Source organism: Drosophila guanche, unplaced genomic scaffold (genome assembly GCF_900245975.1).
Source record: "Drosophila guanche unplaced genomic scaffold, DGUA_6, whole genome shotgun sequence".
In the NCBI taxonomy this organism is placed as follows: domain Eukaryota; kingdom Metazoa; phylum Arthropoda; class Insecta; order Diptera; family Drosophilidae; genus Drosophila; species Drosophila guanche.
In genome coordinates, this window is record NW_022995749.1 from 4,784,231 (window position 1) to 4,798,031 (window position 13,801).

Here is a 13,801-nt window from a genome sequence, read left to right on the forward strand (position 1 = left end):
ACAGACGCTGCAATTTACATGTGTAAGGCCTAGGCTTACGTCAAAGTAAAGTAAATATGCAAAACCAACATTCCCATGCAGAAACTACCATCAAGCTTTTCTATGGCGGGGTGCTTCGATTCGCACCGTAGACAGAGGGAGCGCGCGCGATGTTACAGTTATCTTTTCGCCCATGCTTTGCCTCTGACCGGAGACCCTGCACGTCAATTCCTGCACCCACCCCAGCGACAGACACAGGTAGAAGTCTCGACACTCGAGCCACAGTGGAGCATTTTAGCTTGCCAATTATTTTGTTCCCACTTAAACTATTTTCAACTTTAAGTGTTATTGAGTAAAATTTTGTGACATTTTCTTAAGTTCTAGAAAATTATCTCTATCTTTCCATACATCTCCACAACGCCCAAAAAATTGTTTGACTGCTGCCACTTATTTTTGGCAGAGCAGCCACTGTGCCGCGCCAAGGCGAAGGTTAGCATAAAAGGGAAGTGACGATCAGCAATTCGCGCAATGCATTGGCGAAGCTGAGTAGCATTTCACATGCAAAGATTAGCATAAAAGAGAAACTAAGAACCAACAATACGCGCGCGTACCTGCAAGCGTCAAACGGGGCTTTTGCTCCTCATGCACTTTCTCAGTGTTGCATTGTCTTTTATTCGTTTTAGTGAAAAATCACCTGGCTGAAGTGCTTTAAGATGTCTTGCTTGCACAGGGAGTACAACTGCCGACAGTCCCTGCCCAGAAAGCCATCCTGCTCGGCCTGCTCGTAGGCTTGCCTGTAGATCGTCTCATCCTCGCGGAAGCCCTCATGCTGCGAGGGACTCAGCACAAATGTCACAAGATCCATCAACATGTGCTGATGATTGTCATCGAAGGGATGTTGAGCCAGTTCGCAGACACTACGCAGGAGACATGTCTCATGGTAGCCATAGCCCGCCAGCGTGTTCTCCAGGAAGGCATAAAGCTCCGCAGCCGAGAAATCCTTCGGATGTATGCCCGAGCTCACATCGTGTCCGTATTTGGTATAGAAATTTGCGTCCGTTTGCTGCAATTGTGGGACTTCACGCTTCCTGTTGTTATTGGCAAAGCCCGGCCAGATGGGTATGCTGTAGAATTGGCTCAAATTATACGGATAACTATAGGAGATGGCAAAGCACCAATCGATCAGGACACGCCGCTCTGGGTACAGTTCAGCAACGGGCGTGGAGACTGAAAGTGTGAGCTGAGAAATATATTTATAATTTTAGCTGGAACTTTTAGATTTTTCTGGCTCTTACTTACACCCAAATCGGATGAGGAAGGCCAGAGCAACGACTTCGAGTGCTGCACAAGTGAAATACAAATACAAAGAAATGTTGTGATCCGCAGGTATTTCATTTTGAGAACTGTTCGGCTTGCGTCGGACTCGAAAACTGGCCAAGTACCAAGCACACAAAGTCCAACAATTGCTGCAGGAATTGGGTCAGTAAAACGAAATGGAATCAAGACATCAATCAGTTGTGGGTAAATATTTGTGCTATCTCTTTGCAGCTACAGAATCACCAGGCAATACAGAACTCATGCCACATATTATTACTATTATTTTCAGTTCAACTCCCCAGGCGCGTGGTGTACCCTCAAGGTGCCCAAGCCCAAGCGGCGGCAGCCACCGTCTAAAACGCATCGCATTGATGATGGAAGCTTTGCGCATCCAGCCAAGTGGCATCAATGGAGCGAATATGCCACGCAGCAGGAACAGAAGTGGCAAAAACCGTAAGGCTCGGGAAGAGTAAGGGAAAAGAATCCATGGATCCAAGGCACAGCAGCAACCAAGTGGAAAGCCACTCCCTCTAGGGCTTGGCAGTTCCATCATTATCATGGTCACAGGGATCGCAGAGATCTGTTTGATCGTTCGCTGTGGGTACACCATAGAGCTTTAATGTCCACACATTTTATTCACTTATATTTCCCCTCTTGAAGGTTTAAAATGGATCTCAAGTCCTGCATCCTGCGCACCATCTGTGGCAGCAAACGTCTGCTGCTGCCGCCTGGATATTCCATGTTGCTGGATATGCTGAGAGTGGTTTTCATGTAAAAAGTTCCAAGTAGCTCTTAACAGCGGCATTCTCATTATTATGCACCCAATTTTTGTTTGCTTTTCTGGCACATTCTTCGCTTGAACTCAAAGCCGCAAAGAGAGATTTCTTCTTCAAGTATTTACCAAACAATTCACACAATTCACAATCAGATCAATTTCCATTTGCCAGCAAACAAATCAATTGAAATCCAATCACCAAAAGCTATCTCCCAACTGGATGTCTCAATCAGTGATCTTCTGCCATGCGCTGTGTTCTGGTGTTAATCTTAGCTCTTCTATCACTACTCTTGGCCCTGGTCCAAGCTGAGCAAAACCAAACCACGCTCACTCATGTTGTGGAACGCTTCTTTTCACGTCGCAAGCGTTTTGTGCTCTTTCCCCCTGGCTCCAATTTGAAATTTACCGGCCAACTAAGCAAAGGTTTGATCTCAGCGTTTCCCAAAGGTGTGTCCATGAGCATACAGCAGGCCTGCTATTATCCTGTGCCTTCAAAACGTGAGGATGTCTACCCAAAGCGCTATCGTGCGAGAACTACAACCACACAGAAGCCAAAGACCACGGCAGAGCCCACGTATGTGTGGATACCGGGCACAAATTGGAGATTTAAGGCCACTCCAGTGAAGAAACCCACGCCCATAAGGCTGCACTCGCGCATCGATGTGAGACCAACAAAGAAATCCTATGCCGATCCTGGCCAGTGGGCACATTGGTCAAAGTATGGACAAAGCTATGAGAACTGGTCGCCAGCTGTGGGACAAAAGTATGAGAAGTACAATCAGCCACAGTCCTGGAGCAAGTACAGTCAGCCACAGCCAGAATCCTGGAGCAAGTACAAACAGCCACAGCCGCAGTCCTGGAGCAAGTACAGTCAGCCGCAGCGTTGGAACAAATGGACAACGGCGTCCCCTCAGTGGTCAAAACGATGGCACAGATCGGCTGAGAACGAATATTACGATCCCGAGGTGACACCCTATGAAGATGTTAGATCCGAGCAGTCCGATCATTGGGTAGATCCCTACGATCCAGACATGGCACCGCACAAGCCACCGCACTATCAGGAACTGGCACACGTGGAGGACATTCGGCACTACAATGGACACCGCGATCGTCGGCAATTGTTCGAGCATTTCGATGGGTTCCAGAAGCTGTAAGTTAACATCTGCAAACATGGTTCCCTGAATCCTTCAACCGTGTTCAACCCCACAGTTTAGGAATCGACACCAAGGCCTGTGTGCTGCGTGCCATTTGTGACAGCAAGAGATTGCTTTTGCCGCCAGGATATTCCATGATCCAAGACATTGTGCGACTGATCTTTACGTAAGTAGTTAAAGCTCCTCTTTTTTCCTCATCTGACACATACCTTCCCTTAGCCTACCCACCATTTCTGGCGTGGAGGATGACTACAGTCGCACCATGCGCCTGCAGCCGGACGACTGTGATCGACGGTTCCGTGACTCCTGCAAGTTCAATATTCTGGGCTGGCTGCTGGGCGCCAAATGGCATTGAATAAACACACATTTTGGGCACCTGAAAACAATTGTCGGGCATGCAGTTTTATTGTATAAATTGTGCCTGCCACATGGACTGCTTGCACTCGGGATAGAGTGCCGCACAGTCACCGCTGGAGGCATGCGCTTTGTCATAGTGGCTGTCCCGATAGGCCACAGGCTCGTGGTCCAGTGCCTCGGGTATGGTGAAGACCGCACGCATCAGCTCACCCACAAAGGTGCCGGGCTCTTGCTCCTGCTTCGATTTCTGGCCAGTTTCGCAGAGGGTGCGCAGGACACATTGATAGCCAGGATGGCCGCGTCTGAGGGAGGCAAATACAAGAGCAGAATGGGAGTTAGTTGGAGCAACTTTTGGTGTCCTGCTACTCACTTATCCAAATACTTTTCAATGCGCTCATACAGCGCCTGTCGACTGCTGCGATGATGCTTGATCTGCAGCTGCTCCAGGCGGCTGATGCCAGCATCCTCATGGTGGCTGGCCACTCCGCTGCGTCGCTGACGTTGATGCGGATTGGCTGCATCCGGCAGGCTGCGTTTGCCAAACACCGGATATATGCGATGATGACGTGGCGCCGGTTTACGTGTGGGTCGACTGGTAGTAGTCGTAGTTGTTGGTGGGTCCTGGCGACGCTGGGCCTGCGGTGGTGCCGTCTGCTGCCCATAATAGCGATCTTTGAGGCTGTCAGGAGTAAAGGAGAAGCTGCAGTTGTGTGTGTGTGTGTGTGTGCAGAGAGACTCCTACTTACCGCGAATTCAGCGCCCAGTAGGGATAACGTGAGTTCTGTGCTGTGGTGTAGGGTCTTGGTCTTGGTCTTGACCACTTGGCGAATGGATTGCTGGCACTGGCCCCCGGGCGACTGTAATAGTAATGATTGTCCTTGCGCCTGCCACCCTTGGTCCGGCTGTAATAACTGTCTGCATATTGATGCGATGGATGCATGGGCGTACGGAACACAGGGGATGAGCTGTAGTAGGAATCGCTGCCAGCACCCGACACAGAGCTGCTGCTCAAGTTGATGTAATTCGGTTTGTAGTAGGTCGCCTTGGTGGTTGTTTCCGTGGCATCTTCCACGTAGGTAATGTTGGACACGGTATCATTGCGACTAATGTCCAGTGTGCCGTCTTCCAGTTTGGTCAGCAGATCGTCCAGCTCCTCGCTGGGCGGCTTGCTCGGCAGCTCCCAAGCCAGAGCCACCGTTATGCCGAGAATCAAATAGTTCGTGTGGTCCACAACGCCCACAATCTCATCGTAGACTTAAGAGGAAACAGAGAACATGGAACACGAAAAAGAGAACATGGAACGGAGCACACAGAGCGAAGAGAACGAAACGGAGTACGCAGAGCGGAGAACACAGAACGGCGAACACAAAACGAAGAACGGAACGGCGGAAGAGACAAGAGAGTGAGCAGGAGTGGGGGTCAGTGAGTCGCGTAATTTGCATTCACTTATGACTGCCCATAGGCTGGGACTGAGAGCGACTTACCAATCTGAAATGAGCTGCCCTCCGGAAATACCAAATAGCGCCGTTTCCTAGACAACAGCTCAGAGGATTGCGTCGCTCTGCTGCTCGTTTCGTTCAACTTTTGCTCGATGAGCTGCTCCAGGCTGCTGTCGGCATTGTCTATGCCGGTGAGTGTTGCGCCAACGACTGCTGGTGCGTGCTCGAAGGCTGAAGAGACTTTCAATGCATCTACGGCATGTCCGGCAAGGAGACAGGCCAGAAACAGCACCAAAGCAGGCAGTAAACTGGCGCTGCATGTCGGTATACAGCTACAGCTACTCGTGGGTTTGCCACTGCAGCTTCTACTGGTTCTGCCACTGTTGTTGCACATCTCCTTCACGCGTTGTCTATGCGCCAACTGTCGGGCAAAGTCTCACGACACGGCACTGACCATTGTCAGACACTGTTTTGTGGCTGTTGTGGCTGTTGTTAATTGTAAGACCACTCTGCCGCCATCTCCTCTCCATTGGCCGCTTCCTCTCTTCACTACCCTCCGCCAGAAACTTTCATGTTTGAGCTTCTTCTCCGTTCGTTAAAGTTCTTTCCCTCTCTCTCTCTCTTTTGTTTCTTTCATTAGTTTTCACACTTCTCGTCTGCTCTCGTCTTCTTTGCTCGTCTTCTCTGGTGTTTTGGCAAGTAGTTTGTCTTGCGTCTGCTTTGCTCTGCTCATTGGACTATTTAAAGGTTCAAATTACTTTTTCACGCTCCCAACTTTGGCATCTTCAACTTTATTCTTTCTATCTCAGAAGTAGCACACTTTTGTCTTGCTCTTTAGCACACAGAAGATGGAAGCAGAAAAGCTGAAGGTGAAGCTGAGATGCTGCAGCTCTGAGTTGCTGCTGCTGCTGATTCCTCAGCTGAAGGAATTCAAGTTGAAGTAATGCGATCACTAGTCGCAGTTCTTCCACCTTCCACTTATCCACTCCTTCCCCAATAGCGGGCAAACTTGGACTTGGAAGGTCGTGTTGACTCGTGGAATGCTTTCAGCTGCGCACAAACTTCCAAATGACTTTTGTGTATAATCGAGCTTATTTCCTCTTGCTCTAAAATATTCGAGTAGCTCCGCTGCCAAAAGGAATGACAACAAGTTGGTAGAGGAAAATGAAGTAATGCGTTGTATATTGGCTTTAATATAATCATGAAAAATATGATAAAGATACCAAGCTATAAACCTAATGGTAGATTTGAATATCTTTCATCATTCTCGCTGAATTTTATCTCGCTTTCCTTATCCTTTTCACCATTTAAAATGAATAAAAAACCTCAACTAATAATTTTCCATAATTTTCCATAGCCACTTTTATTATCATTTTTAGCACCTTAAGCCATCCAAAATGCGTGCTGGCAATCGCTATACAGCTCCAAACAGTTGCCCTGCTGGCGATGTGCCTCCAGGTAATGTGGCGAAATGTGCTCCAGTGCCAATGAGTCGACCTCCTGCCCATCATCGCTGGCAGGCAGCTGAAAGATGGCCGACAGCAGTTCCATGATAAAGCTCTGCGGTTGAGCGGCCCTCCTGCCATTGCCACCGCCTGATTGCTGCTGCCGCTGGGCAGACTCACAAAGAGCTCGAAGCACACAGGCCGTGCCATTGAGTTGCCGACTGTGTGGGAGGGAGGAGCAATACGGATTGAGTAGATCAAAGTTTGCCAAAAGTTTCGTGCTGATAAGATTTCACTTACGCCCTGTATAGCCGTTCGATTTTGCCAAAGAGCAGCTGCCGAGAGCTGAGATGCTGCTGCAAATGGAGGCGCTCAAAGTGGGGATCCAGCTCCAGGCTCTCGCTCTCCCCACGTCGTCGTCGTCGACGCCGTCGCTTGCCGAAAACAGGATAAATGTGGTGCTGGGGAGGAGACTTAAGCAAACGTCGTGGACGTTGACTGTAGTCGATGCTGTGGAGGGAATGAATATAGTAAAAATATGAGGAGTATATTTCAGCATTTACTCTTTACTCACTCCCACTTTGGCTGGTCCGTCCATATGCGTTGCTTTTCACGCCAATTCTGCTGCAGCCGGTCCTTGTTGCGCCGCCACCAATTGTCCGGTGGTGTTGGGTCTGCTGCTCCGTCTCCTGTTCGCGGTTGCTGCCACTTTCGGACCGACTGTCGCGCATGCCAATTAGCCGGACCCGGCCACGTCGCCTGCTGTCCATTTGCATTTGCATTCCCATTAACATTTGCATATGCAGAAGTGGCTGCTGCCGTCGCCGCTGCTGCCGTCGAGCCGGAGCGCAGGATGTTCGTGTAGTAGGAGCCGTGGCTATTGGCTGTATATGCTGGACGATCTGGTGGCCGCGGCACTGCCGTTGGTGCGTGCACTGGCTGCCAATTAGCAGGGCTTCGATTGGGATACGGAATGGGGTCTGGGTCGGGGGCACTGCCATTGCGACGGACAGTTCCGATGGTGCCGTCATTGATGCGAGTGAGCACGTTTTCAATCAGCTCGCTGGGCGCCTTGCTGGGCAGCTCCCAGGCCACGGCACATGTGATGCCCAGGATGGCGTAGTTCGTGTACCCCACAATGGGTATGATTATGTCGAACACAAGCTGGAACGAGCTGCCCTCCGGGAAGAGCAGATAGCGTTTCTGTCGATGCAGTCGCAGCATCTGCTGGCGCCACGAATCGTTCGCCGGCGCACCCAATAAAGAAGTGCGAGTGGGAGGAGGAGGAGGAGGAGGAACAGCACTGACCACCACCTGATGTGATCTATTCGAGTTGTGACCCTCAGTGTCCGCTGGCCTGTCATTGCGGAGCAGGCAAAGTCGCAGCAGCAAAATTAGCATCGCTGTGACTCCAGCACATCCAATTACTCTGATTGTTTTTGCCATTTTCTGAAATGAAAGCGGGTAAAGTTACTAAAGTAAAACACTAGACAACAAGGTTGTGGGTCCATTTATATTTACTGGATGTTTAGGTTAAATTCTTAAGCAACAATTACACAGGAGCTTGTACGTGTACGTGTGTCGCTTGCAATCTCTTTTCCCACATACATTCATACATTTGCTTTGAGCTTCTCAGCTATGGCTCTCCCTTTCTGCCCTCTCTGCCCGTATGTACATACATATGTACATGTATTTGAAGATCAGCGTAAAACTACCTGCTTGCCGACGCCGACGTCACATTACACGCGCCCTACGCATAACTTAGAAGAGAGCAAGAGAAAGCCATAGTAAGAGAGCGCTGCTAAGCTTAGCACGAACGTCAGCCAGAGAGCGAGAAAAGTGCAGCTACGAAGAAGGCGGGACAAGTAGACGAAAGAACGGCCGCGCCGCGCATGTAGCTTGTGTTTTAAGTACAGTTGTTGGGGAATCAATAATAACGACAATAATAACGAAGGAAGGTAGGAAAATAATTACAGCAAATGGACGTTCAAAGTTCTAGCACTCCACTCCTTTCAGCTCCACTCTTTTGTGTGCCAGTGTAATTGAACAGTCAATACTTTGGCCTCTCTCTCTGGCTACCCGAGCACTCACATTCAAAAAAGGAGAAGCAAAAAAAAAAAAACGCAAACGCAAATGCGAAATTTGCATAATTTCACTCTATCTGCGACGGCAGCTACTTCCATTTGCTGGCTCTGCCAATCATGCGTTAAATTAATGCAATTTTCAACAACATTCGATGCGAGCGAAATGGTGAAACGTAGCGACCCCGGACCGGGACACCGAACCAGCGCTGCCACAATTAAAACACTTCCATGCCGGAATGCCGCCGCACTGAGCGCAATTGAACGAGAATTTATGAAGCAGATAATTACCATTAGAGGCAGCGACGAGTGTCCGGCAAATGGGTCTCTCGATTTGGTCCTTAGGTTCCTTTATTTTTTTTTGAATTTTTGTTGTATTTTTACGATATGTTGATGCCATTAGCTGTCCGAGTCATACTGATGATGGTGCCATCGACGCAGCACAATCCCTGCTCTGATGCCCAGCGGCGCTTCGATCTCGTGTACAGTTTGGGTCCGGCAAAGTTTAATTGTACAATTAGCACCCAATTGAGTGTCGTTAACTCGTTTTTGTGTCACTTAAAGTGCTCTTTAACAGGTGCTAAGTAGTTGGCCGCTCAGAATCGAACCATTTGTAACCCAGAGCAGCAAATATAGAACGAACCATTTCCGTTTATCCATAAAACGTTGAATAATTGTGTAACGTGAAAACAAGACGCCGATTCGTGTTGACTTTTGATGACAGCCTGCCTGTTGGCAACTATAAACTTGATTTAGTGCTAACTCTATAAAGATTATATGTGCACAATGCTGGAAAATATTATAAAAATAGATAAACACACATGTTGCTCTTTATTATTCACAAAATGATCCATCCAAAGTCTAACTAAATATTCCTTTTCCCATTGCACTTGCAGCCCCAACACGTACACCGTTTCACACTTACTCGCTGGCTGTCAAAGTTTTGACTTTTCTACCTCTTTGTGTGGACAATTGAGGTGACAACCAATCAATTTACTGTTGCAAGCCAGCACAAAAGGACCGCCAGCATCAACGCTGCCGGCACAGATCTTGTTGTGGGCAACCCAACACACACACACACACACACACACACAGAGAGCCGCAGGTGCTTGCAGCAGAGTGGCACAAGTGTCGCGTTCACTGCAGCGCCACAGAGCTACAGAGATAGCGACTGAAGCGGCGGATAAGTCCCCGGCCTAGAGGCGATTGCTTTTCTGGCCTATGCTGGAATTCAGGGCAGTCGTTGGGTTGTAACGGGAGAGAGAGATGCGGAGAGAGCTTTCGCGAGCTTTAGCTGCAGCGTGCAAATGTGCTCGTATTTTGATGCTGATTGAATGGCACAGGTAAGTGCTCATGCATGCATTCATTATTACATTTTAATTGTTAATTTTTACAATTCTTTTGTAGCTCAAATCCAGGAAATGTCATGACATGCTAGTTGGAGTTGAAAGAGCCACAGCATACGTTCCACAAATATGTGGCAAATAGCCAGAAGCTGCACTTCAACACACTTTGCCAGGAGCTGCTATTAGCCTTTTCAATTCGTTTGCCGTGAACTCCTTAAGCAAACTCAAGAATGCACGTACTTTGCCATTGCTGCCACAAGTTGCAGGAGCTGCAATTAGTCGACCATGCACGCTGGCAGCAAGAAGTTGGTAACCTTCCGGTTTCGCCGCGCACAGCTGCTGCCACTGCTGCTGCTGCTGCTGCTGCTCCTGTCTGTGGCTGGTTGCAGTCTCTTCACACCAGCTGGCAATGCCACATGCAACCATAGGCTGAGTCGCTCGCGGCGAGTGGCCATCTTCAATGGTCAAGGCGTGCTCAAGGTGGGCCATTAATCAAACATGTGGCAAATCGATCGATCCATCTCCATCTCCCACAGTTTGTCTGCGGCCTGGCCTTTCCCATACCGCAGGAGGACACTGTGCTTTCCGTTTGGGGCTTCATCAACTATCAAAATCAGTTCACGCCTCCACCCGTGCCAGTTTATTGGTGGAGTTCTTGGAACACTTCCAGCTTCGAGTCGGTGGCCAGGGATATCCACACGCAACTCGAGCACGATGAGACGCGCACTTGGCTGTACGATGTCATTGAAACGGGTCTGGAACAGTGAGTAGCTAATGCGGAATTAGTGTTTACAGTGGATCTCCAGCCCATGTTCCCTCAGATTGGATGCCGAAAGTGGAGCTGTGTGCCTGCTGCGCAGCATCTGCGAGATCTCACAGCGACCCTTCCAGCCCAGCAACCTCTTCGGCGAGCTACTAAATGCAGTCTTGGTGTAAGTGCTTATTGAAAGGTGTTTCCACTTTTGATCCACTGCACTATTCTGCTTAGACCTCCTCTGGACAATGTGGCGGGCAAGTATCTGCATGCCCGGGATGGGGGACGTGCGGGCGCTGATTGTCGCAGAACCTACAGCGATTGCAGCCATCAACTTTGGCGACATCTCAGGCATGCAGCAAGGATAACGCTTTGAGAGCAGAAGTGTGTGAAACAGGGAATCGAAAGAATGCCCAATTAATTCAGCAAGTTAAACTCCTTTGAGCTATATTTATTGGTAGCCTGAAACTCGGATCAAAAAGTTAATGTCCGTACAGTTATCATTTTCTTCTGCAAATTCTGCTCTCTGCTTTTTAGCTCCCTTTGCTACTATAAATTTCTTTCGCTCAGTGTACCTACACCTTTGTTTTACATCAATTTGAATTTGTGTGCTTGGAGCATTCCTGCAGCTGCTACGTACTCGTGGCCATACTCGAGCCGTACCCCTTCTTGTGTGTATCTTTGTTTCCGATTGTATTTTTCGATTCGCTTTATTTGTGCAGTTTTATTGTTTCCCTGCTCGTGTGAGATTTTTACTAATTTCCAGAGCCAAGTTGAACTGTAAACAATGTCAGCAGAGAAACCAAATGAAAACGAATGCAGCTAACAAAAACACCCACGGGCACGGGCACGGGCCGGAGTCGGAGGCTAACGAACAGCAGTCCTCGTCGGAGTCGTCGTCGTCGTCGTCGTTGCAGCAGTGGCAAACATTTTGTAGCATGCAAAACATTTGTCAAATGTAAATTAGCAAAGAACTGTGGCAGAGAGCGGAGGCTATGCAAGGCAGGGGTTTGGCTGCTGCTGCTGTGGTTTTTCCCTCTTAGCCATGGCCCCGCTGTGGGAGGTGTGACGGTGGGGGGGGGTTGGTGCTGGTGTTTGCCTGGTACAAATCGCATAAAATCACACTTAATGCCCGCAGGCAACATGCAGCATGTAAAAAGTGCAGCGAGGCGTGAATGTCGCTGGCACACACACACACACACACAAACTTCTGCATGTATACAGGACACAGGCCACAGGACATAGGACATAGGACCCAAAGACACAACCACACACACATGGCCCGGCATTGGTTCAATGTTGCAGCTGAACGCAAATGCGGAAGCATTAACATGGCTTGTGCCCCACACCAGCCTCCCATCCATCCTTTTTGCCTGCCTCTATTGTTCGCAATTATCATGGAACGCAAACGACAAATGCTTAATTTTTGTTATCCAAAAGTTGAACTTTTGCCTCACTGCACCTCCGCACCTGCCGCACCCCTCCCGCTCCCGCTCCCCCTCCGCCCACACAAACAAAAGCATAAAATTAAAAAAATAAACTAAAATCCAACCGAAAAGTACAAGTCAAACTTTAATAAGCGCCATTTCTGCTGCTCGTGTACGGGTCGGTCCACATGGCGTATGCGCAATTTGCATTCGCCAACAAACAAAAGTTCGGGGCGTAGCTCTCAAGTGAATTTTATCGCAGCCAGATATTCAACAAAAGAAGTTGCGTTGCATCTCGAATGCTACACTGAGAGCAAGAGAAGGCTTCTAAAATTAAGAATTTAAAATGATTTTTTTAGTAGTTTATTTTAATATAATTTATGAGGGAAAGGGCAAAAATATAAATGAACAATTGGAAGGGAAAAATATAGTGTATTTTTTCTATTATCAAAATTATATTTAATTTTTAATTATTTTATTTCCCATGCATTTAGCTTGATGAACAATTTTTTTAGCTGATAAAAATCGAAGAACCTTAGAATTAGTTTTGGTATTTATTTTAGCACATAGAAGAGTAGGAGATTATTATTATGTGTTGGCTTTTGTTAATGCTTTGATATACTTAATTAAATATTTTGTTTCAATTATTCAACTTCAATCACCCAAAGTCATGATCTTGCATTTAGCAGCTCTCGTTTCAAGTCACTGACTCCACGTCAGTGCCAGTTCACACTTTGGTGTGAGGTTCAATGAACGGCATTTCATCACGAGAGACTGCTCCAATTTGAATACAACTCGAAATATGGGTTAGTTGATGCAAGTGATTAGCGCGCTGCTCTAATAAGTCAAAGAAATTAGCAAAATGTTTTTCACTGCTGCTGCTGCTGCTGCTGCTGCTGCTGCCTCGACCTGTCGCTCATTTCATATCCAAAAATGTTGTTGCCTGTATTTTAATTATGTCAAAATGTTGCCGTTGCTCCGCTTGTTGTTATTGTTCAAATGTCAGCAGCCAATTAGAGAGGGTGCGACAGAGAGAGAGAGAGAGAGAGAGAGAGAGAGAGAGTGACAGAGTCAAAGGCTGCTGTTCATCTTCTCCAGGCCTTAACGGCGTCATCGCGAGTCACTCAATGTCACTCTGCCGCTGTCCGTCGCTGTCGCTGCTTTAGTTGTTCTTCCTGGCAGTGGTTGTCAGGGCGTTGCTGGGGATTCGGTTTGGTTCCGTTCTGCTCAGGTCGTGTCCCAAACTCCCCGACCAGCATGGGGATGTACGAGTATTTGGATGCCAATGCCACTTCAGCGCCTGTCACGGCATCCTGCCCCAGCTCTGGCTTCCCCTCAAATGCCTTACTTGGCCTTGTCATCATTTGCATAAGAAATTTATCTCAATGAGTGGCTAATTGGGAAATTGTGACATGCCTTCCTCGCAGGCCCCTTTCGCTAAGCCAACAAAAGGGCTGCGCAAATCCGTGGCCCGTTAGTTTTATTGCACTAATCCTTGAACTAATTTAGAGCCAAACTGAAAAAGAGGAAGACGAAGAACAACGTCTTGGCATTTTAAAATTAAGTCTAGGCATATTGGTAGCACATAATGCTGGCCATGAGACTAGAGCTGGTTACCAGAAGAGACTGTGGAAATATTTCAATTAAATAAATGAAATAAAATTAAAACTGGGCGCTGTCCCGAGTTATTATGTAAATATTTGTGTCATTTGGTTGACTAAAAATTA

General features: G+C 47.9%; 5 protein-coding genes across 6 annotated transcripts; 2 read left to right on the top strand and 3 right to left on the bottom strand.

Annotated features, from left to right (window-relative positions):
• Positions 1-658: 658 nt before the first annotated feature.
• Positions 659-1,374, bottom strand: LOC117585453. The gene is made up of 2 exons (XM_034274936.1): positions 1,279-1,374; positions 659-1,219 (listed from the first exon to the last, which is right to left on the bottom strand). The coding sequence occupies exons 1-2, from the start codon at positions 1,372-1,374 to the stop codon at positions 659-661; spliced, it is 657 nt and encodes a 218-aa protein (XP_034130827.1).
• Positions 1,375-2,316: 942 nt separating this feature from the next.
• Positions 2,317-3,596, top strand: LOC117585056. 2 transcript variants are annotated; one of them, XR_004573896.1, is made up of 3 exons: positions 2,317-3,221; positions 3,286-3,391; positions 3,445-3,510. XR_004573896.1 is itself a non-coding variant. In XM_034274315.1 (3 exons), exons 1-3 carry the CDS (start codon positions 2,317-2,319, stop codon positions 3,578-3,580), a joined length of 1,152 nt encoding a protein of 383 aa, XP_034130206.1. In that variant the 3' UTR covers positions 3,581-3,596. The 2 variants fall into 2 exon arrangements, 1 of the variants encoding a protein (XP_034130206.1); XM_034274315.1 differs by having other exon boundaries at positions 3,281-3,391; positions 3,445-3,596.
• LOC117585055 lies at positions 3,592-5,449 on the bottom strand. The gene is made up of 4 exons (XM_034274314.1): positions 5,067-5,449; positions 4,329-4,836; positions 3,953-4,261; positions 3,592-3,884 (listed from the first exon to the last, which is right to left on the bottom strand). Exons 1-4 carry the CDS (start codon positions 5,413-5,415, stop codon positions 3,629-3,631), a joined length of 1,422 nt encoding a protein of 473 aa, XP_034130205.1. The 5' UTR covers positions 5,416-5,449; the 3' UTR covers positions 3,592-3,628.
• A 924-nt stretch (positions 5,450-6,373) lies between these two features.
• On the bottom strand, positions 6,374-9,145 carry LOC117585084. Its single transcript, XM_034274351.1, has 4 exons — positions 8,839-9,145; positions 7,041-7,915; positions 6,767-6,976; positions 6,374-6,687 (listed from the first exon to the last, which is right to left on the bottom strand). Exons 1-4 carry the CDS (start codon positions 8,839-8,841, stop codon positions 6,405-6,407), a joined length of 1,371 nt encoding a protein of 456 aa, XP_034130242.1. The 5' UTR covers positions 8,842-9,145; the 3' UTR covers positions 6,374-6,404.
• Positions 9,146-9,960: 815 nt separating this feature from the next.
• On the top strand, positions 9,961-11,221 carry LOC117585238. The gene is made up of 4 exons (XM_034274638.1): positions 9,961-10,373; positions 10,430-10,656; positions 10,715-10,825; positions 10,882-11,221. Exons 1-4 carry the CDS (start codon positions 10,179-10,181, stop codon positions 11,021-11,023), a joined length of 675 nt encoding a protein of 224 aa, XP_034130529.1. The 5' UTR covers positions 9,961-10,178; the 3' UTR covers positions 11,024-11,221.
• Positions 11,222-13,801: the final 2,580 nt, after the last annotated feature.